At 39.2% G+C, this 24943-nt stretch overlaps 2 protein-coding genes across 5 annotated transcripts in view; one reads left to right on the forward strand and one right to left on the reverse strand.

Moving 5' to 3' along the window:
- CSNK1A1 (casein kinase 1 alpha 1) overlaps window positions 1-15332 on the reverse strand; it is a 46094-nt gene extending 30762 nt beyond the window's left edge. For 2 of the 4 annotated variants that reach the window (XM_060765057.2, XM_060765056.2), the window contains exons 1-2: window positions 14788-15332; window positions 13984-14090 (exon numbers count right to left, since the gene is read on the reverse strand). In XM_060765057.2, the coding sequence (XP_060621040.1) occupies window positions 13984-14090; window positions 14788-14910 (230 nt within the window). In that variant the 5' untranslated portion in view covers window positions 14911-15332. The remainder of the gene's footprint in view (window positions 1-13983; window positions 14091-14787) is intronic. The other 2 variants (XM_060765055.2, XM_060765058.2) reach the window with 2 other exon arrangements.
- Window positions 15333-15429: 97 nt separating this feature from the next.
- ARHGEF37 (Rho guanine nucleotide exchange factor 37) overlaps window positions 15430-24943 on the forward strand; it is a 92057-nt gene continuing 82543 nt past the window's right edge. Inside the window, exons 1-3 of the mRNA XM_067463720.1 lie at window positions 15430-15513; window positions 16774-16834; window positions 20797-20930. The gene's annotated coding sequence lies outside the window, so the exon portion shown is untranslated. The remainder of the gene's footprint in view (window positions 15514-16773; window positions 16835-20796; window positions 20931-24943) is intronic.

Consider the following 24943-nt stretch of genomic DNA (forward strand, 5'->3'; position numbering starts at 1 on the left):
CATATGCTAATTGGAGAGAAACATCTTTGGGAACATTCATTCCATTGTGGATTTTCAATATAGGTAATAGCCACCATACTGAGGAGAAAAAGGACATCAATAACCATGGTTTTCATATTAACTATAACTTACTCAGATATTTTTTAGTAATACAATGGCACAAATAAAAATGTGCTCTGAATATATGTAGTCTTTGAAATTCCACTGTGCAAATGGTATGAGTTGACAGTTCATCTGAATTTCACTTCCAACTAATTTTAAGTTGTTATGGAATCTTAGAAAGAGCAAGTGTGATATACTAGTTTGAGTGCTGGTTTAGGTCTCTAGAAGGATCCCTGGTCAGCTACAGAAGCCCAGGGGATGGCCTCGGAAAAGCCATTCTCTCAGTTGCAGAGGAAAAAAAATGCAAAACCTACTCTGATAAGAAAAACATAGATGGATTCACCATAAATTAGACTTGAAGCCACATGGCTATAATGAGGGCATGTGTATATTGGTGACAAACATTTGTATGTATATCATAAATATATAAAGCATGGGAATACTATGGTTGTCTTCTCTTATCAGTACAGAGAGCCATCATGACATAATGGTTTGAGCATTGGAACAAGAACACTGGGAGACCAGGAATCGAATCACCACTTAGCCATGGAAATGGTGGATCTTGAGCAAGTGACATTCCGTAGAGGAAAGAAAGAACAAACCCTTTCTGAATAAATTCTACCGTTCCTCCCCCTTGATAGGCTTGCCTTAGGTTCCCCACAAGTCAGAAATGACTTGAAGGCACGAACAACAGCAATAACAATAGCAACAAAATGGAGAACCAAAGCAGTTTAGATTGAACAAGAACACTACAGGTTCCTGTTCAGTCTAAATGTTTCAAGCAATATGGGTGAAATATTGCTATTCAACACTTCACAATATTGAGTATGAGAGAAATAGAAAAGATCTGCAGAAAAAAAATGTTAAATTGGACAATCATTACACCTTTAACAAATATATAAAAGCCATCAAGCAGGAATAAACAACAATAACAACAATCACCAATGAATTTTATAACTTTAAATGGTACCCACAGCATGCTTATTTCCCCCCAAATTTGACTTTTCTCATGTGAACAGAGTCACATTACAAGGAAACTTTAGAGATATAGAAGGAAAGAAACAAAATTTCAACACTTCATACAGCTCATGGAACTAAATTTTGTTCCAGCACAAAGAATATTCATGAATGAATAATACATATTTTCCTAGTGACTCTAGCCAGATATACTTGCATAGCCATCATTTTAAGACATATTTGCTTGGATGAATTTGTATGCAGTAAGTAAATAATAATCATATTAAGTCATATTGTTTGCATTTAAGATTTGCAAAGCCCATACAGTTGCATTAGTACAAGAAGAAGAAAAATACAGCAACAAAGAATGGAATAATTACTTTAAACATTGTTTCTCACCATAATATAGAGCTTTGTGATTTTACAACTCAAGAAAGTGATTTTGTAAAGACATTATTATATTTATATTTCCCAAACTAACTTTTAAATGAACAAAAACTCTTTGGCAAAGAAAACAAAGATTAGAGCAAAATTATTTCACAAACATGTGGATTGGAAATTGAAGGTAAAAGCATCATAGCAGAGTTTGCATGGACAGCTTCGTTGCATATTCATACAAAACATGGAGTTACAGAAAATACAACTGCCAAATGCTCTTTATCTGAATGACAAAAATAATGTTTACAAAGTCAAATCCAACTAAATATTACTAGCTATGAATCTTCCCAAACTGACTTATAAACTGCCTAACTTTAAGTCTTAGTAGATCACTAACATATATGTACTTCAAATGAACTACTGAATGAAATGTGTAAAAATTACAGGCAGAAGTTACAGATTAGCTTTAACTTTATCCAATCCAGGAAATACCAAGATAAGGTACTTTCTGGGGATGCACACAAATCCATGCCTCTCATACAGAAGGACACGGAGGGGGGAAAGGCTGTTCAAATCAACCATGTTTCTATTTCATTAGCCTTATTAACAGTTTCTGATCTTGTCAAGATGCTCCTGCTGATAGAAGGAGGGCATTTCCTTTTCTCCTGCAGGCTGTGCTTGCTCATGCATGAACTCCCCCCCCCCCTCAAAAAAAAAGTAAAGACAAACAAACAAACAAAAATAAACTTCCACAGCACTGGTAGAAGAATTACCTAGCAAAAAATATTTTCTACTATTTATTTATTTATTTACGGCTTTTATATTCCGCCCTTCTCACCCCACAGGGGACTCAGGGCGGATTACAGTGTACACATATATGGCAAACATTCAATGTCAATTTTAACATACAACATATACAGACATACACAGAGGCTATTTGACTTTTTCTGGCCACCAGGGAAGCTGTCGCTTTAATCGTCCATCTGCGACGCTGATGAAACACTTCCGCATTCCCGCATGTTTCCCCGCTGGAATGCTTTGCTGGAGTCTTCTTTATGGCCTCATAAATCAGTTAATTTAGCCTCCCCACACTTTTAAGGTGGTACCTTATTTTCCTACTTGACAGATGCAACTGTCTTTCAGGTTGCAAAGGTCGACAACAGGCAACACACAATTGTTTGGAAACCCACTCCAACCCGGGCTGGCTTTGAACTCATGACCTTTTTGTCAGAGTGATCTTAATGCAACTGACACTTAGCCAGCTGTGCCATAATCCCAGCAGTCACCATTAAATCGGTTGTTTCCATAAACAGAAGAGTAATTTAGGACCTAATTCAACATTTAAATGTTTCTAGCAATAACTGTAGCAGGTTAAAATATGGGCGAAATATTGCTGTTCATCACTTCACAATATTGAGTATAAGAGAAATAGGAAAAAAATGCAGAGAAAATGTTCAATTGTACAAGAATAATATCTTTAACAGATATCTAAAAGCTATCAAGCAGGAAGAAACAATAATAACAACAATCACCAATGAATATTACAACTTTAAATGGTCCCCACAAAATGTTCATTTTAAAATGTCCAGTATCACTTGTCTATACCTCACATTCTTATAGAAACCCATTGGAAGGACTAGCCATGATCTCTCCAACTGATAAAGAAAAATAAGGAATATTTCAAAAATGCAATATGTTTCAAATGAACTGCCATAAAAATATTTTCCATTTCTGCATCATTCAAAAATATTCAGACATTTACATTTGCCATTTTTCCCCTAGAAAAAAGGCAATTTGTGTTTATCTTATCCATACATATTTAGCCATTTTGAACGTGGCACAGAAAGCAAATCTTCTCATGACTTCTGAAGTCGTCAAAAGTAGAAGTTTGAAGAAAATATTGGACAAGTACTATATACGTTTTTGGCAGTATTCAAGTAGGTTTTTGGTAGTATTCCTCTACAAAACAATCCACTAAATCTTTTTGAATCATCCTGTTGAGAACACCATAACATTTCACATTGTTTCAGTCAAGGTCAAATTTATGAGACCAAAGCAAACTCAATTAGGCTATCTGAATGTATTTACCAGAGTATCCATTTATGTGGCATGAAGGGTTTTAGAATTTTTTCTCATTTCAAATGTGCTTCAACAGTTTATAGAGATTTTTATTTTCCTCTTGTGTTATTACTTCAACTTGAAATCAAAATATACTGTAACAGCTTGTGCATATTCTCATATTAATAGCTCAGGTGTCTGGCAGAACAATTTGAATTTGCCTTCATGAACTAGTGGCAGCCACAGAACAAAGCCAAACTGGGAGTTTGATGTCCAGCCACACCTTGTTAAAAACTGTCCTCTTAAAAATAATTTTCAAGCATTTATGTGATAGCTAGTTATAACAGAATTTTTAACTAACTTACAAATATTTTCTATTACTCAATTCAGTGTGTTAAATAATGTGTAATTACAAAATCAGAAGCAAGGCAGAAGGTGGAGCCTGACTGAAAGCCATTTTTGCAATCTAACAAAAGGAGACAAACCCTACTTGGAAGCTTTAATTTGCATGGCACAGGGTAGAGAGCGGCTGTGTTTTTTGGTTGTTTTTTAAACAACAACAACAACAACAACAACTTCTGGCCTTTTTTAAGCTTTAACATAGCTCTGGCTGACAAGAGGAAAAATGTATCTCCTGTCTACCATTCTCCTTCCAAGCATAAACCCAACACATGTATAGTATTTGTATATTGGGGAGCAGGAAGAGGGGCTTCTCGGTTTAAGTCATTTTCCTTAAATACCATACATAATGATAAATGCAATACTACCAAGTACATTTTATTCCAGTGAATATCAGTCCAAGAATAAACCAAACTGACACTGTGATCCTAATAGCTTCTAACTGTTTGATCCCCCCCCCCCCCCCAAACCTTTCATCCAACACTGTAATAATAGACTTTTTACTGATGGGCTTGTGTCAGACATTATGGATAGAAACTTCAACTACTGATCAGTCAGAGAAAAATCTGAAGCTCATTATTAATTTCTTTACATTTTATCTCACTTTTTCTTCAAATACGAAAGACATGCAGCAGCTTCAGGGAAGGTCCCTAAAAGGATCTACAATATACACACTTATATAGGATATTGAATTAGCAGTATTTGAAAATTAGTGCTTTCTTAGAAAATTGGGTTGATGATCTTTCCTTCTGTAGCTATTTTGGTGAGCTTTTAGAATTTGTCACAGGACAGAAGTATCAAAATTTCCATTTATAGAAGCAGAGAAGATAAATTTCTATGCATTATAGTACACAATAACGACTCAAAATACTAACACTTTATATCAGCTTTCCTACTGAGACAGAACTATCTATATAAGGTTTGATTTTGAAAACAATCAGATTTTTTACAATTATAGTAGCATTATGATAAGACTGACCTTTCCTGACAGGAAAGTGGTTTGAGTTTATTAGAAAAGCTGAAAGTACACTCTGTTAAGTAAATCACCCAAGGCAGAATGCGCAAACCGGAGACACTTGATTAAGATGCATTCACCCTATTAAAGGAGTAATAGTAACAATAACAACAACAGCTTTATATCCCGCCACCACCCCCCTAAAGGGACTCTGAGTAACCTACAAAGGAACAAAATGTGACACAAACATATAAAATACAACAAAAATTACATGCCTGCTTCAGCAGGAAAGAACTTATAGCTTATAGGCAGGGGAAGCTCTAGAAGGGAAGCTAATGGGCAACTGCAATAGAGGAAGCTGATACTTAAATGAGATAACAGCAATGGCATTTTCAACAACATTTCTCAATTCTCTGCAGAAAATGGCCCAGGTTAACCACTTCTAAATACTGTATCTTGCTGCCCCATAAATCCTACAATATGACAATAAAGCATTCTCCAGTGCCAGAAAATGAAACTCCCAGGTCAGAAGGCACTCAACAAACTACAGTGGTATGGCAGAAGACAAATATGAGTATCACAGTGGTTAATGAAGGAACTGGACTCAGGATGAAGGACAATTAGCTGTCGACATGTTCAAAGTTGAAAGGAAAATCCAAAGGTGCACGAACACATATTATAGAAACATGTATACTGTAATGTAGAAACATTTCAATACTTGGGGTGAGCGAACTAAAGTAGACAGGAATGGGACATTCTGAATTAGTGTTTTGATGCAGGAAATGACTATAGAGGGGAAAAATAGGATGACATTTATATTGAGGAGAAATGTAGCAAAAGCACTGAGAGTATATTATGCAAACTATGGCCAAATTATGTCAAGCAGACCAGAGAACACTCATCAATATAAACGTAATCCAAATTTATGCTAAAACTGCAGACACAGAAGGCAGAATTGAAAGAGACGATGCTAAAGTTCAGGAGGAAATTGATCACACATGGAGACAGGACTTCTTGTTTATCACAGGTGACTGACATTTAAACATAGAAAACACATCAAAATGAAATCAAAGACAAAAAATTGAGCTTAGGATTAAAAACTGAAGATTTGCTGACTGAATTTTGAGGACAAGTTTTTTCATTGCAAACATATACAGGCGGTCCCCAAGTTACAAACACCCGACTTACAAAAAACTCAGAGTTAAGAATGGGGGTGAGGCAACCAGAAGTGAGAGAAAACTACCCCTAAGGAAGGAAAATTATGGGATCATGGGAAAAGGTGGCTCCACTTATGTTTTATCACCAATCCTTGTTTCCTCAACAAGCCAATTTTTTCAAAATCCAATTATCACAGGTACAGAAAGTGAGGTGAAATCTTCTGAACAGGGGCACAGTCAGCAAAACAAACACCACAATTGTGTTAATGCTTCTCTATGCTATCCAAAGTGTGTGCATGAGCGTGTGCTGTGTTCTGACTTTATTTCTGTTAACGTTTACTTTTGACTGGGAGGCAGTGGAACTCAGGACTGAAGCCAGTGGCCTTATCAAGGAGGGATGCAAAAAGAGATGCAAAACCCCCAAAGAAATCGCAATGGATGATAGAAGAAACAGTGGAAACTGATAAGGACAAAAGTAAAAGTTGACAGAAATAAACACAGAATGCAACTTGTTCAATGACTGTGCATGGACTAACAAAATTATCTATTATAATAATCAATGCAGAGAAATAGGATCTCAAAACCTGGGCAGGTTCATTTATAATAAGATACTTCTTTAGATAGTCTGGAGCCATCATAACCACAATTTCCTTGACTTTTCCTAGTCAACTTGCATTTCCATTACCTTCTAAAAAGTGGTAAACCTGCTAAAGGTGCTAGCATTCCCTCTGGCACTACCTCTTAATGCAAAATGCTGCCCTTACATCCAAGCAAAACCAGGGCAGGCCTGCAACTTTTAAGTCAAAACACTCTTAAGCAGGGACACTCTTGAGTAGAAGTTTCACTGAAGTCATCTACACAACAAAACCATTTCTCTCAATACTGGTTTGAAATTGTAATAAATGGTCAGCATAGAGGGTCCCTAATGCACTGAATTAGATTCTAATGAATTATCTGGACTTGCTGAACCACCAATCTGGCAACAATAGTTAGCTTTAAAAAATACATATACACATTAAAAACGGCTGCAAGCCAGCTTCAAAATAAGACATTTTCACATCTACCAAAAAAAAAACAAAAAAAAAAAAAAAAACAAAAAAAAAAAAAAAACAAAAAAAAAGGAAAACTGTCCAGAAAAGTTTTTAAAATATAAAGCAGCTGTGTTCAGGCATCCTCAATACCTGACAGCCTTTCTAGGCTGCTACTAGAAAGAATGGGATGAGAATCCAGTATTTTAGTAAGTCCTTACACAGCCTGGGGAGTTCTCTTAGTATGCTCACTTTACCTGCCTTTTTATTGTCACATAATACTGATCACCCCATAGTACTAGAACAAGATGAAAATTAGCTCAATACAGCACTTGCTGAAAAAGACAAAGTATACAGGAACAGTACATATTCTGAAAGCTTTCAAAAGCTAATGTGGCCAGATCGGAATTGGTGTCTGGGAACCTTATTTATATAGTCCCCAGTTTCATGAAATAAAACCAAGCAAGTTCTACAGTTAATAAACTGACATTTTAAAAACACAATCCAGTAGCTGCAAAAGGGAAAGCAATTAATTTGTCACTTTATCTAAAGAGAACTGTATTAGAAATATGCAAAATGTATGGCGCAAACATATCAAGGGAATTTACTGTACTTCTTTCCTGGGGTTAATATATGGCTTGAGTGAATAGAAATGATGCACTGATCTCTCAAGCCATGCCCTGTTTTGCACTTACTTTTTTAATGAATGGGCCATGAGGCCAGCAGCAGGTGGCATGAGACCTTAAGCAAGATGACGTCTACCACCAGAATAGGAAGCCCCCACTTTTATGCAGGCTAGGAGCACAGAACCCTCCCTCAAGAGTGGGAAAACTGACAATAAGAAAGCACTTTAAGCTGAGAAAACGCCTATATAACTGTCTAGGTCCTCTAGGGTGGCTTTATGGACCATTTCCACTGATAGGTGGCCGCTGAGTTACTAGAGATTCCTTCAAGGTCCTTTACCTGCCTCTCACCCTAAACTTTAGACTCCGGGTTGCCCTAAATTTGAAACAACTTGAAGGCACACAACAACAATCCTAAATAACCTGACTCATCGGCCAAAAGCAGGCCCAGACTTCCCACTGAAATACTGGCAGGTTTAGGTTGGTTAAAATTGTTCTTCATTTTAAAAATTGTATTTTTTTTGTGCTTTTTGTACTACAGATAAAATATGTGCAGGGCACAGGAATTTGTTTGTGTTTTTCTTTCAACCTGTACTCTGCCCCCCCCCCCACCCCAAAGTCTGAGACCATAAACCGGACCTCTGATAAAAAGTTTCAGGACCCTGATTTATGTACTGACTTTAAAAACTTGAAATCTATCTATAAATTTGAAGATTTTGAAAGTTTTCCTTAAAGATTTGTAACCAATCTCATTATTTCAGGGACACAGCTGTGTTCTAGTCCAGCGTTTCTCTAAGCAAGCTCTGCAAAGCCCTGAGGGCTCCTCAGTTCCCTCCTCTCTTCTCCCCCACTTTCAAGATTTCCCACCTTTCCCTTGCCCTCCTTGGTCCCAAAACCATTTCCCTCCCACGGCCCAGGGGTTGCTCTGATTGTGCTTTTCTTGCATGGCAAAAGGAGGCTGGACTGCATGGCCCCTAGAGTGCTCCTATTACTATTATTATTACTAAGGCTGGATGGCCATTTGTTGCAGTGTTTTGATTGAGCTTTTCCTGCAAGGCAGAAAAGGGGTTGGACTAGATGGCCCCTGTGGTCTTCCACTGATAGACTATTAAGTTTATGTTGGTTACAATTGTTCTTCATTTAAAATATTGTACTGTTCTTTCTTTCTTTTTGCAATATACATGATACATGTGCAGTTTGCATAGGAATTTGTTCATTTTTTTTTCAATTAATTCTCACAAACACTATCTATCTGCCACTGGCCTGGCCTCTCTGTCAAATTTTAAAACACAATGTTTCAAAAAGGTTTCTCATGCCTGAGACACATCATATATAGGATGAGGCAGCATAACTTCCTTTTTTCAAAACTTAATAAAGCCCATTGTATGAATCAGAAATTTTAATTTATTTTTTATAATGTAGGTGCATACCTAAAGTTTTGTTTTACGTAGTTTTGAAGATCAAATTAGGTAGGTGACATCCCCCATTCTCCATACACTGAGTAAACCGATTTCTGGCGTTTGTCGTGTCTCTTGCCAGCATAGCAGGAGTTATGTTGGCAATTTCTTCCTGGATGTTAGTCTTCAAATCTTGTAGGGTCCTTGGACGGTTCACATAAACATGGGATTTCAAAAAACCCCATAGAAAAAAAATCACAAGAGGCCAAATCTAGAGAGCGGCCAAATCTGCTCGAAAAGTAGGCCTCAATGGCAAAAGCACGCTCCTCACTGTTCCAACACATGATGGCGACTGAACTGTGTCAGGACAAAACTTTATACTCCTGCCTCTCAAACGAGACCAATAGCGCTCCGCTACGTCTTCAACCGATTGAATGGCGCGCATTTTTAAAAAGGAAGTTATGCTGCCTCACCTGTATAATATAGAAATATTTCTTGGTTCTCCATGCAATACTTTCGCTTCAAAAAGGGCTCCACAGCTGAAACAGTTTGAGAACCCTTGCTCTAGTCTACATTACCTCTTGATGTTAAAATACTAAGTGCCATCAGATGAGTATGCCTTGGGGTAAATTATATTCCTTTTCATAAACTATGCCTCTTGACAGGGGCACACTAACACTGGAATCCTATGTATGTTTAGCCAGCAGTTCTTATGTTCAGTTAAAATTACCTAGTGCCAACACCATGGCTGCTTACATTTTTTAAAAATCCTGTATTCTCTTCTCTGCTACACACACCTCAGTGTTCCTTAAAGAACTGCGCTTACTGATTATTAGTTTAATTGCTATTTTTTTCATTTTTTATTTTTTCTCAAAATGCCCCCTGGACAATTTTATCATGCCTCCCTCTCACAATTATTTAGTCCTTTTCAAAAGCTGATGCTATACAAGAAGTGTTCTCTGGCTACTTCCTGCTCTTTAAAAGGCGTTCCTGGGTCTTAAATACCCCAGAAAGAAAATAACAAAATTTGCACTTCACATTCTCTTTAAGTTAGCAATTTATTGTATGAAAAGGAATCATACAAGGTCTACATAAGATTTATTCAAAGGTGTTTTGACATTGCCTTCCCCTAAGTCTGAGAGTGTGGTTTCATGTCTGAGCCAGGGTTCAAACTGATCTCCAGGGTCATATTCCAATGCTCAAATGATGCTGTCCCTCCACTCATTATATAATTAAATTCTTTAAAAAAATATCAAGTGGATATCTGGATAATTATAACAAATGCTGTATTCATCCAAAATGGTTTAATGTAAACAAGGCAACTGTAGCATCTCACACTATTTGAAAATAACTCATAAAGCTTCAGCATCATTTTACCTGAACAAAGGGAATGGCCTCAGAAAACATTTCAAGCAGCTTCCTATGTAACTGTCAGAAGCCTGGCCTGTAACTACTATATTAAAATGAAGCAGCACAGGCCATTCTATATACAAATATGAATAAAATCACTAGTGTAACAAAATGTGTAGTGTGGAATACTTCTGTTCAGGCTTCCTGTTAGCACTGACTAGTTCCAAGACATTTACTCAATTTGATTTCAAACATACACTTCTTTTTCCTCACTTGCATCAAAACCCAGATCGTCTGTAGCCAATAAAACATTACGTTTTCACTGTACTATATAATGTGTGTGTGGGTGCGTGTGCATGAGGGGTGTCCCCCTCCCTGGGTATGCCTGCAAATCCTTGAGATTGTCTCAATTTAACTGATAATTTTACAGACACGGAACATACACTAAAGTGGAAAAGCTGTGAATAAAAAAACTTTTTAAATCTGAGATGACATTTCTCTAGGAATCATACACCACAGAATCATAATGGGGGATCTAGATATTCCAAGAGGTGTTCTCTCTAGGAATATCAAAACCATCCAACACGACTCTATGGTCAACTTTCAGCAGAAGTTGATCAGAGTCACATTAGATGACCTAGAAATTACCAGAAAGAAGTTTTTAAAAATTAAATCTGCAAAAGACAAACATGCAAATGTGGAGGGACAACGGTACAATATTTTCATTTTAATACTACTAAACAATGATTTAACAGCCGCAGACTTAAATGTATCATTTATTACAACATGCATAAAGGGAAGGAACAATTTGGAGTACAGTTATAGCATACTGCTCAATGGAAATAGTCAATGATATCTTATTTGTGCTTACACATTTCCTAGGTTCAGTTCATTATTTGCAAAATAGAATGTTGAATATCCTAAAAAACTCACTTAGGTTGTACACTGATCTTTCAGAATTAAGAATTACTAGTCACAATAAATGTTATGCTCCCATTTTACCATATACAGAACACTCTCTTGCAAAGGATTACCACTGAACACAAGCCAGACTCATAAATTATTTGTAGTCCATGTTTCATCACCTACAGAACCACAAAGGCTGTTTATAACATGTATGAGAAAAAATGTGCAATAAAAAACCAGCATAATAATGTACAGAATAGACTCATAACACATCATATCAACCAGAAATGGGCATAAGAATCTGTTATGATTACAATTCCACTGATATATCAACTACGTATCCAAAAACTATTTTACTGTTTAGTTCATAACCTGAATTTAATAAATTAACTTGGCTTTATAGCACTATAGGAGTAAGCTCAAAATCTTGCAGAAACATTGCTTTGGTCTGTGCTAACAATAATACAAACCACAGACTAAGTTTCCAAATGTAGAAACAATTGCCTTGCTTTATTTTTCATCTTTTCTGAACAATTAAATTTAATCCAATCTCTGTGTGCTGTATCTTCTGGATGTACAGACAAGTCAAATAATGTCTCTGCATACTGCAGCAAATGGCAGTTACTACACCATCTGAAACCCCATTTGAAACTTGGATTTGCTAACTGAAATCCTGGTTTGTCCATTCAGATATAAGCTTTCTACAACTGTAATTTAGTATGATGTTTGAATTGACTTATTAAGGACACAGTAAATATAGCTGGCAACATTCATTCAAAAATATTTGATGTTATTTAGAAGATCAATAGCAAATAATTTAACATTTAAACAAGAATTTTAAAAAAGTGTTTTACAAGCAACTTTTGGTGTTCTGTGATATTTACTTGGTATCCATTTGTAGTAGTCCTTTGACTTTTCAGCATGCCTGACTCACAAGGTTGAAAAATAAAGTTCTTTTCATAACCATTCCATAATCCGACAGCCCCTTACTGAGTTATGACACTTTGCCAGATCAAATAATGTTCATTTACTTATGAATATTAGTATGAACTATTTTTAGATACAGTGATTTAATAAGGTCGCTAAAGTATATTCTGCATTTCTGGAGGATATTCTTCCATTTAATTCCTTCTCTGTTTAGCTCTTTAAAAACACATTTAATTTTAAAATTATAAGCAAAAAAGTACAATGTACAGAAAATAAAACAAGATTTATAGATCTACAGCTGCACACTAATATAGACATATAATACAATCCAATATTTCAAACAGGATCTACGATACTTCATATTACATCTTTGTTATAATAAAAGCTTGGTTTTAAGGCAAAATCACTCAATTTAGATGTTGGACTATTAAGGCTAAGGACAGGCCTAAACACAATTTTATCAAAAGCAGAACATTCACCAAAGAATGTAGAACAGTACGTTGTGTAATAAATACAGTTCTATCTCCATGGCTGCTTTGTGCAATTAAACCTGGGAGTTGCTTCATATAAGTGTGTCATTACATTCTGTATCTCTCTGGCAAGGATTAGCCATGTTACAACACTACTTATTACAAGTGTAGCCCAAAACTACCAGCAGCAGATACATGTCATGACAAAAGAATCAGCATTTCTTGCTGGTTTAAATTGGTAAAGGTCTTTTCTGCTTTAGAGAAATGAACCAGTTTATCCACAAATTATATTTTAACTAAGTTTATTAGGTCACTTCACTCTTGTGAAATGTGAATATCAGATAGCACAATATTATGAGATATAAAAGTACCAAATGTTCCTCTATTAAGAATATAAGTCAGATAAAACAGTGTTTCCAAACTAAATTCAAACAATTTTACAACTTTCATGGTTTCCTATATGATTTGGCAATAATATCCAAATGTAAAAATCAAATTGATTTTTCAAATGTTCATATAAATGTGGATATACAACTTTCAATATAAGTTAAATTTTCTTTATGTAAGAAATGTTTCTATAAATGTACTTGAATATCATTAATTAAAACTGCTTGTTATTATTTCCAATTTGAGGATTTTTTTCTTAGCCTCCAAGAAGAAGTACGGCAGTACGCAAAAGTATCTTGTAATCATAAAGCTGAGCCAAGGAAAGCAGGAAAGCTGCTTAAAACAGGAGCATGTAATTCCTGAGCTCAGTGACGCATATGTCGTCAGCAACAGAAAGGGGCTTCCGTGTGTATCTCTCCTTGTTTCTTCCTTCAGTTCTCAAGGGCCCCCATTCTTCTGGACATAATAACCAATGTCAGAAAGAAAATACAGGAGAGATGCAACAAAAACATGTCCCATTTCTCAGAATGTTTAAGTATTGACATCCGCCATTTTCTGAGCAGAGGAGGAAGACATGTTGGAACAAAAACACAAAAGAGAGCAGCCATTTCCACTAGTTCATCCCAATCGGCACAGTAGCCAGCTACTTCTATTGCTTCAGATAATACAACTGCTTTAATAAGAATTAAATAATTTAATTGGTACTGGAGCTGAAGTGAGGGGGGAGATAATCTGCTGGCTGGGAAGGGCCCATCAATATGCTTTACTAGATACAGTTCATTACAACTCTGAGGAAAGCTTATATTGCTTCAGAACAAAACAAGATACATTGATCCTGATGGGTTAAGAGATAACAAGTATTCTATCTAATGAGAGCTATAATTCTTACCGTATGTGAGGGATGCCAACTCCCCCCTGCAGAATCTTGTACAGTTTGCTTTCATATAATAGCTGGGGATGCCTGGCCTTCTGTGACTCTAACTTCACAGCCACTTCCTGCAGTGGAGAAGGGACAGGGGTCAGACACTCCACAAAGAGAACCACATCTCTCTGACAGAAAAACTGAGGGCAAGGAAAGCCTTCTACAAAATAACATAACATGAAGTAACTGTCACTGTCATCAGAGTCTATAGGTAAATAAATCTCACCCTGAGGAAGAGCCACCATCAGCTTGAATTTTTCCTGTGCCTTTTAGGTGAAGTAACTACAACTGCACCAATAGAAAGCACGGTGCTCTAACAGGATGTCACTTACAAATAATAACAGTGACAATATTATAATACCCTTTCCCCCATCTACCACTACGAACTCAGCAGCGTTGTTTACAACAAACACGATCGCCCTTCAAGTATCATGTTCAAAGGGGGGGGGGGGGTCATTCCCAAAGCTTTCAAGCCTCCACTGCAGTCCCATTACCGCAAAGTCACGAAAGAACACTGCGTTAGCTTTATACTGCCAAAAGTATAAACATTCCCGCGATGTGTCAGAAATTCCGGGGTGTTGTTGAAGAAGAAGAAGAAAACAATTCCAGAATGAAATTACAGAGGCCAAACCTCACTAAATGCTTCCAAAAGGCAAGGGAAGCCGACAGTAGGCGGAAAATGGCAGAGGCCCGGCCTTCAAAAGTGGGGTGAGGCGGGGGAAGGGTTGGGAAAGAAAGGGCTGCGGTGCTTTCCGAGCTGTCCCTCCTTACCTCCCCGTTGGTGATGTTGATGGCCAAGTATATATCCCCGAAGGAGCCCGAGCCGATCTTCCGCACCAGTTTGTATTTGCCCCCGACGATGAACTCGGCCTTGGAGCCGCTGCTGCTCGCCATCGCGAAGGAGGGGTGGGTGGGTGGGCGAGGGAGGGAGGGGGAAGAGGAGGAGGAGGAGGGGGTCTACGGCTCACACGCCCAGCCCTCGCGGAGCCCCGGCTCCTCCACTCTCAGAAAGCCAGCGGGGGGAAGCGCAGGAAGAGGGGGAGAGGGGGAGCGGGGCACTCCGGTTCCTGCAGCTCTGGTCGCACTAGGCCCTTGTCAAAGCCTTCCCCGGCCGCCAGCACACTTTCCGCCCTTCGAAGAAAGCGGCCCCAGCAGCTGGGAAAAGGCGAAGCGGGTGCGGCCGCCGCCGTCAAACGGCGCTTCACTCGGCCGCCGCCGCCATCTTGTCTGCCTGGCTTCTCCTCACAGCCCTGGCGCGCGCGCCTCTCCCTCCTCTTCTGCTGATATCCAGGACACAAAATGCCTCCAGCCCACAGGCGACGCTTCTTCCCCGCGCAGAGGACTCTGGGAAAGAGGCGGAGGCGGCGAACACTGCCTTCCTACGCATGCGCAGGCCCGGATCGAGCGAGAGGAAAAGAGGACACAAGCAGGAAGTGTGCGTGATCTTAACGCCCCGGCAGGGCGAGGCCGGTTCAAAGGAGGCGCATGCGCAAAAACGTAGGTGGGCTGCTTTTTTTTCTTCTTCTCCCAGGCCCCGCTAGTTGTCGCTATAGTGAACTCCTCCTCGAACTACGCACTTGCCATTATTCCGCACGCGCAAGGGAAAGACAAATGGCCGCGAGCGTATCGGTCAAGGGAAGGGAAAGGCGGGTGCGCATGCGCGAGCGGACTCCTCGGCTCAGGTTGAAAAAAACAAAAATAAAGGCCGCACCCAGGCTGTCGTTCCATGCAGTTCGACTCATATGATACAGCAAACTGTTTTATATGGGTCTAGAGTGACGATATACTGCAGTTTGAAAGAAAGTGGAGATGGGGCCAATGGAGTCAGGCAGAAACCCCCAGCCAGGTACCGTGTTGAAGGGACCAGGACCATACATCGCAAGAAAGCCAATTTTCACATTATCGAAGACTTTCACTGGGTTGCTGTGAATTTTCCGGGCTGTAGGCCATGTTCCAGAAGCATTCTCTCCTGACGTTTCACCCACATCTATGGCAGGCACTCAGAGGCTGTGAGGTCAGGAAAGGAGATTCCACCTGCCATTAGGAAGAACTTCCTGACTGAGAGAGCTGTGTCACGGAGGCTCCTTCTTTGGAGGCTTTTAAACAGGCTGGATGGCCATCTTTCGGGGGTGCTTTGAATGCAATTTTCCTGCTTCTTGTCAGGGGGTTGGACTGGATGGTCCACGAGGTCTCTTACAACTCTATGATTCTATGCCGGTCATAGATGTGGGCGAAACTTCAGGAGAGAATGCTTCTGGAACATGGACATACAGCCCGGAAAACTCACAGCAACTCTCAATATTGTTGGTTCATTTTAAATTGGGAGCAAATCCCACTTGGCCCCAACATACAGAGCTTCAATCCGGAGACATGCCAATCAACCAAAATAGAAAGAAAAAAAATCAGCAATACCCAAGGTACAATCTTTTAGAATTTTGATAAGAAATTAGGAGGGCACGTTTCTTTTATGCCATCCCACTTTTACCCAGACCTTTCAGAGTTCTTTCCCACTGGAAGCCTTTCAGGAAAGGAGCCGAAAAATACTTTCTAAAAAAGACCATTGATTGACCTGGAGTATCCGTGGATTTGGCATTCCCTGCTTGAAAATGGCATCCCCCCAAGAAAGAAAAGATTGGTTTTGAAATTTTATATAAGGGATACCATGTTACTGTGCCTTTGTATCCAGAAATGTGGGTGTCCATGAGGGCCCTGAACCAAAACCCCACAGATACTAAGGACATCCACATTCCCTTTCAGCAGCACGTCCAGAGATCCATTTCTATTTCCATGCCTGGGAAGAAATCTGTCCAGAGCCCTGGTGAGTTGTGTACATAGGTGCCTTCGAATGGCCCGTCAACAGAATTTCGCTCAGAGGTGGTATTTGCTCGTTCTTTCCTCTAAAACAGGCATGGGCAAACTTCAGCCTTCCAGGTGTTTTGGACTTCAACTCCCACAGTTCCTAACAGCCGGTAGGAATTGTGGGAATTGAAGTCCAAAACAGCTGAAGGGCTGAAGTTTGCACATGCCTGATCTAAAACATAGCTTGCCTCGCATGATAATCACCGACAGTCTCTCATCCAAGGAATAAATAAATAAATAGGCCAACACTGCTTAGATTCCAAGATCTGATAGAATCGTGTCCTACTGTGGATAAAAGGCATAATGTGGAAAGGTTTCACCTTATTGTCACTGCACCATCACCTCTGTGTACAAGCCCCCAAATGAAGAGTTCTGCTTCTCCTCCCCCGCACCAAAGGGCGGTAGTAATTGGTGACTTCAACAGCCATAGCCATGTATGGGGCTATGCCCAAGAGGACAGAAATGGAGAGGCTGTCCTCTCCTGGTCTGAACTGCACAAACTATCACTCATCCATGATAGCAAGCTCCCACCATCCTACAACAGCGGAAGATGGCACCGAGGTTATAACCCAGACCTTTTATTTGTGAGCGACAGCATTGTACAGCAATGCACTAAAACAGTGGGACCACCAATTCTAAACACACAGCACCGACCAATAATATGCCAACTGTTCCCAACAATAAGGCCTCAGGAAGTTCGATTTAAACGCAGATAAAACTTCAGAAAGGCAGATTGGACTAAATTCTCAGACATGTTAGATGACATGATCACATCGGTCGCGCCAATCCCTGAGGAATACGAGCATCTGTGGTTAAAGAAGGTCAACTGTATGCCAAACCTGTACAGTTTCAGATAGTACTTTTGTGCACAATGTTTAAAAAATGAAGGAAAAACAGAAATCTAACACTGCATATTTAAAATGTAAAAGATCATTTCTATTTTTTAAACTAAGGCTAGTGAAAGGAAACTCTTTTGTTCTAAACTCATGTGAGATGCAGTATTCTATGAATGTAGATGTAGGTGACATTGAAATGAATGGAACAAACACTAGTTTATGAAGTGAGATGATCACATCCGTCTCCCACACATTTTACAGCAAAGCATCTGTCATTTAGGAATGCTTGGACATACAGTACGTATTTAATTTCTCAACCCATTAATTAGTTATGCTTAATCACATAGCTTCAGTCTTATATGCAATGCATTTTTCACATGGCGACACCCTCCTTTTCTGTCATTTAATGTGGCTCTTGAATAAGTAAAAACACATGGCTTTTGCAATGCTGTCTGCTTGCAGTTCCCTCTTTTCCTTCTTATAAAACAAGCTGAGAAACACAGGAAGCATCTGCCTAATGAAGCAACACATTTGTACAATATACAGTAAACAAAAACCCTAAACATTAACATTTTGGACAAATAGCAAAAAACCAGCAATCCCCATTCAGAGTACTAGACCTCCATCTTATAAACATGTTTAATTAGATATTTTATTTAACATGGGAGATTTTCTTTAATGAAAAACTGCCACAGGAGTCTACCAGTTTGATCAGGGGAATTACAAAGAGAAGAGTGTGTTTGGCCTTTTCTTGTCTGTCTAGTTTTTGTTGAAATCATCTTCCCATGTGTTTCTGCCTTTGGGTGAAAGCATAGTTGTACCAGCATCTTTTCACCTGAAGATGATACGGTAAAACACCATGGGTAGGTTTCCGAGCAGGAAAAACAGATGGAAAAGATTAAGCAGCCGCTGATCTCCACGATTTCTCAAGACTTAACTACTGTCTCACATGACTGTATTTTTTTAAAGTTGCACTACTTAGTTTATATCTCCTGTGAAACATAGGGCTTGAGTCTGACTAAGGGGGCAGACTTGCGCCTGGTTTGCTCACCCTTTAGAATGCAGTAGGAAATGTTCCATACTTAATAGAAAAGTTGATGTTAAGGATGAAGCTTCCTCCCTTGCCAAACTAGTTTTTTCTTTGTAGGAATATTTTTCCATTGGGGGAGATTCCACTGTCACCTGCATTTTGACATCATATGCAGCCCAGTCATAGTAGTAATTCATTGAGCACGAGGGCCCTTACAACTTAGCAGTAGTGTGGTGAGGGGGACTAAAATAGGCTAAAACTCTTTGGGCTGAAGATAAGTTTTTAGCACTTTGCTCAGGGTTTATGAGGGCATCTTTCTTTGACAGCAAACAGCAAAACAGAATGGTCTTTTTTTTCCCTGCCTCTCCTCAGCCTGGTTGCAGGTTGCAGTCCTTTTCTGAGGAAAATAAGAAGTACATCTGTTCTTGCCTCTACCACCCTTCATTTCTGTTTGCCTCTGTTGTCTCCTCCATCAGAGTGAAAAAAATACCAGCTAGAGGTGTGCAATTCTGCCAAAAAGCATGCTGTTTCCGTGTCTATTTCGGCTAATCCCTCATTCAGGAGTGTTGCCATTTCCATTTGGCAAAGATTCAGTTCATTGGCTATAATGGTAAACTTTAAAGGCTCAATCCTTAGTCATTTTAAGGCCTATCTGCATGAAACCTCCCTCAGTTTTAGACTCCTTTTACAACTGCAGGTTGTAGACTCCTTTTACAACTGCCTGCCAAGTTTCAGAACAATTCACCAATCTACTGATTCTTTAGCCTTATTTTAGGTTTTTACCATAACATTTTTTTAAACAAGACAAACTGTAAGAGAGTGTTCTGGGAATTGTAATTGTTGGTTGTGTCAGTTCTCAGCCAATCAGAGCATGGACACAACAAGGCCTTTTATTGGCCGAGAAACAGAGAAAGAGGGGAAAAAAATCTTCAACTCCCATCATGCTCCAAGAGGAATTCAGAGACTTTTCAATGCCCACCCCATGCAAGACTTGCTGGGAAGGCGAGTTCCCAGCAGGGCCCTCTCTGGAGGAGGAGTCTAGAGAACTCTTCCGCTGCCAGGGAGGGAGAAAAGATATTGCAGGATCTTCTCCAGGAGCTCCACAGCAGAACCCCCTGCCTCAGGTATATTGCAGACTTAACTCCATCCTCTCCAGTAACCAATAAATCTGGCTCTCTTGATCCGTTTTGTCCAGTTTTTCAGATCTCTCCTCCCCATTCTATTTTTGGGGGATTACACAAAACAGACCACCAAATATTACAAATCACTTTTGGTCAAACTGATCCAGGCCCAAGCCTAACACCAACTCTGCACTTGGACAGTAAAAGCATAGCTTCACCACAAAGACCCTGCAACAAATTCATGATGAAGTTAGGTTTCTCCATCATAAACAAGGGAAATGAATGAAAGTGGTTTTGCCACTAGATGGGGAGACAACAGAGGCAACCCTGAGGCAAAGAAAAAGGAAGAGGAGCAGCAGAAAGAACGGAAGCCCCCTTTCTTTAGCACCTCCTTCTCCCTCTAAAACAGCCAAACTAATGTTAGATCATTTTGACGGAACCTGGAGCCCTAGATTCTACACCCCTCCTTGAAAAAAATGCTCTGATATCCCTGAATTTTTTTGTATTTTAATATGTATTGTATAGAAATACATTTTAATATATATATTATAAAATACATTTTAATGTGTGTATTTGTGGTATTTTTACAATATTTGTGTGTTTTAATTTTTCTGTAACCCACCTTGAGCCCCTGAGGAGAGGGGTAAGAAATGATGATGATGATGATGATGATGATGATGATTATTATTATTATTATTAAACAATCATCCCAGTTACTCCAACCTGAGTCCAACAACCTCCCCAGGCCATGTTTCCAACTGAGACCAGCACTTCCAGCATCCTTACTGGATCTCTCAGTGGTGCCCCCTTTGCCACAGTTTGGTAACTTAGGTACCATGTGCAGAAGTAGTTCACTTGAAGGTTCTAGTTGCTGTGTGTAGTAGTGCTGTGCGTGTGATCTCCCTCTCTCCCTCCCCTTCTCCCTCTCCCTTAGACTCAGAGCCTCCGTGGGCCACACCAAACCCTTGTGAGGGCCGCATCCAGCCCCTGAGCTGCAAGTTGTTCAGGCTGCATCTACGGTGTAGAAGTAATGCACTTTGACATCACTTTAACTGCCATGGATTAATGGTAAGGAATCATTGGAACTGTAACTTTACAAACACTTCAGCCACCTTTACCACAGAGCCCTGGGGCCCCACTAAACTACAAATCCCAGTCTCCTACAGTATTGAGCTGTGGCAATTAGAGTGTCATCAGACTGCAGTGTACAGTGTAGATGTACCCTATGTGATAATGTCAGATCAGTCTGATTGAAGTTAATGATTAATATTTGCATTCAAAGTGTACTGTTATTAAAAGAAAATGGGCACAATGTATATTTCCAATTAGTTTATTTATGTGTTTATGAATCAAGTTTGAATTTATTTACCAAGGGCAACTCTGAGTTTTTAATCCTGTTTCTTAGAATATTATGACAAGAGAAGGACTATTTTGAGCCCTTTCGCACAAGGCAATTATAGCACTGTGATTCCACAATGTATGTTATGGGACTTGAGGATCTACTGATTTAGATACCCTCAGTGGGCCCGGGAACCAAACCTCTGCCAGGGACCCACTATATAATGTATAACAAAATGCATATTATCTCCAGCATTAAACGTACAATTTTCTGAAATGTATTATGTGCTTTTGGAGCATTCAGAAATTTCTGTATCTTCTAAACATTCCGAAAACAACTTATAAATATTTACTAGAAAACTAAGTCCTATTCAGGTCTGTAGTACATTTTCCTGAAGTGAGTATAACATTGGAAAACATAACAATCCAGTCTTTAGGCAAAGCTAGATGTACCAAAGTGAACTGATTTCAAAGTTTAGTATAGATTCAGTGCAGCTTTTATGTTCTTCTCGTTTGTACGTTCTCACATACAGCATTTGCCAATCTGGTCAGTAATAACGTCCATAGGCATTTAAAAAAAATCTATGTTAATGAGCACTTTGGGCCACTTCTTAAAACACTGAAAGAAAACTAGGAGATAATTGGTTATGTGCTCGATCACACAGCAGGAATTAGGTCGTGCTTGCGTGGAAGTTCTCCATTTTCACACTATAGCACTGAAATAGGAGTGTGAGGAAATTGAGTCAAGAGATGCAAGAATAGAGAATAATCCCATCTGTTCAGAATATGATTGCTTCCTGGAAGCTCATGAAGATAGGTGAAATATTCTCCTGGAGAGCCAAGTAACACATTGGTTCACAGAATGCCTGGAGTGCATCTACACTGCCATATTAATGCAGTTTGACTCTGCTTAAACTGCCATGGCTTAGTGCTATGAAATCATGAGAGTTGTAGTTTGATGAGGCAGCAGAACACGTCAGAGAAGGCTAAAAAGGTCTTGGAGAACTACAACACCCCTGATTCCATAGGATTGAGCTATGGCAGTAAAAGTGGTCTGAAAGTGCATTAATTCTTCAGTGTAAATGCATCCTAGTTGGTGGCTCTTCTTAAGTAACCTGACTGCAGTTGTCTCCACCTCCATAAAGCAGCAACTGCTGGAAAATGATAATTTAATTGGAATTATCGTGCACAAATGCGGTAAATAAGAAATTTATTTCTAGTTATGAAAGTATAAGATATGTTTTAATAGTTGGTAATGTATGGCATTAATCTAACCTGATGCATTCTCTTGAAATGTTGACTTCCAGAACTCTGTTTTGCCAGAATTTCTTTCCGTTACTGTTTTGAGACCACATATGTTGCAGTTCTATGCAGAACGCATGGAAGCAATTTGTTACAAGTAATGTTAATTGTAATTTTTCCCAGTTAATACATAGCTGAGTAATAATTAACTATGTAACAATAACTAACAAACAGATAATTGTTATAAGTAATCTTATAAATCGAATCTGGTTTTTATTTTTTTGTGACTGTTTTAATAGGATTTATGTTTATGCCTTATAATGTTTAATTTTGTTGTATGACCTGTTTGGCAATTGAATGTTTTGCCCTATGTTGGAAATCACCCTGAGTCCTCTTGAGTAGATAGGGTGATATATAAATAAAGTTTTGTTTCTTATTTATTTATCTTATTCATGCTCCTCCTTTCTCTACCTTGGGGGGGGGGGGGGGACTCAAGGTGGCTTACAAATGGCACCTAGACAGCGCCTTGAAGCATACAAAATTCATCTAAAATGGTTTGGGTTAAAATTACAACATAATAAACATGATTAAAATACATCAAGGTTAAAACACGTCATCCAGAGTTCAAGGTCTAAGGCCATTCCGTGATCTCTTGCACGTAGTTCCGCATTAAGATTACTGCACTGCTCTATTTTGTGAAAGCCTGCTTCTCAGAGCCAGGTTTTGACTTTCCTCCTGAAGGCTAGGAAGGAGGAGGCTGATCTGATGTTGCAAAGAAGGGAGTTCCCCAACCAAGGGGCCACCACTGAAAAGGCCCTGTCTCTCATCCCCACCAGTCGTGCTTGCAAGGAAGGCGGGACCGAAGTAGGGCCTCCCCAGATGATCTTCATCTCTGAGTTGGTTTGTAGGGAAAGATACAGTCTGACAGGTAGATTGGGCCGGAACCATTTAGGGCTTTATAGGCTAAAGCCAGCACTTTGAATTGTGCTTGGTAGCAAACTGGCAGCCAGTGGAGCTGATGTAGCAGGGGGGTTGTGTGCTCCCTGAACATCGCTCTGATGAGCAACCTGGCTGCCGCTCACTGGACCAGTTGAAGCTTCTGAACAGTCTTCAAAGGCAACCCCAAGTAGAGTGCGTTGCAGTAACTAGAGCATGGACCACCATGGACAAGCCAGACTTCCCAAGGTATGGGTATTTATTTTATCTATAAGGAGCATTGGTTCATTACTTTCATTGTGTTTTGTATCACAGTCCAGCAGTTAATACCTTTCTGGTGTTTTTTAAAAAACTAGTTAACAAGCAGTTAGATAAAAACAATGTTAACAATAATTTGTACTTGAATAATACTTTTTGAATTGCAACTTGGTAACTAGAAATGGAGGGGTCCTTAGAATTGTAGATACAATATTTATATTTTAACGGTAACTTTTAAAGTTGCCTGTTTTTCATGTACAGTAATGTTTGCAGAAGTAAATAACAGCCATTTATACAGAACATGCATTCATGTCTATATTTTGACACCTCTTTTTGCTTTCCTTTTTATTACTCTGCTTTCTTCCTCTTTATACTTCAAATTGAGAAAGTTTTGGCTACAATCCTCCATATAATTTTTGGGGAGTGTACCACTGAATCACTGGGGCTGTTTCCAAGGAGGCATAGATCAAACTGTTGTATCAGTTAATATTTGTTTATGTGACTTCAAGTTGACTCTAACCCCATGACAAAGTTTTCTGGGCAAGATTGATTCAATAGTGACTTTCTAGTGCTTTCCGCTTGGGATTAAGGAATGTGCCTCGGCCAAGATGACATAATTTGCTTCCATTGCTGAGCAGCGCTTTGAGTCCTGGTCTTCTGAAAATCTAGTCCAATGCTCAAATCATTATATCACACCTGCTTTCCTTAAGTGCATGTTGTTTTTGTTGTTTTATGTCTTCAAATCATTTCCAACCTATGAGGTTTCTTGGCAAGATTTCTTCAGAATGGTTTGCCTTCCTCTGAGGATAAGAAAGTGTGACTTGTCCAAGGTCACCCACTGAGTTTCCTGGCTATGTGAGGATTCAGCTCCAGACCCATAGTCTAACATTCAAAACACTACACCATGCTGACTCTCTAAGTGTCTCTTACTTTTTCTTCAAAAGAAAAAAACAACATTCTGAGTTATATTTGGAACCAAGGATTTAGCTGCTATTTTGAGACTGCTGAAGTCTTTCCATAGAAATGTAACAGGCTGAGCTGAGAGTGGAGTATTAGCAGTTTCCCCTTCCATTATGGTAGTATACTTTATAACATAATTGTATTTATTTGGCATGTCCAGACTAGTGTAATTTGATTTCTCCCTCTCATTCTTAATAATCTCTTGGATTCTCTAGATGGCCTTTGCACTCAGCATGAAGCAATAACATTTGGGGATGCTTTTGGTGCGTTCCAGCTTGGAGTTTTCTAAGTGACTGCACTAACATTAGTAATATATTCTGGATCTCATAAGGATCCCAATAACCACA

Source organism: Anolis sagrei, chromosome 2 (genome assembly GCF_037176765.1).
Source record: "Anolis sagrei isolate rAnoSag1 chromosome 2, rAnoSag1.mat, whole genome shotgun sequence".
Taxonomy (NCBI): Eukaryota; Metazoa; Chordata; class Lepidosauria; order Squamata; family Dactyloidae; genus Anolis; species Anolis sagrei.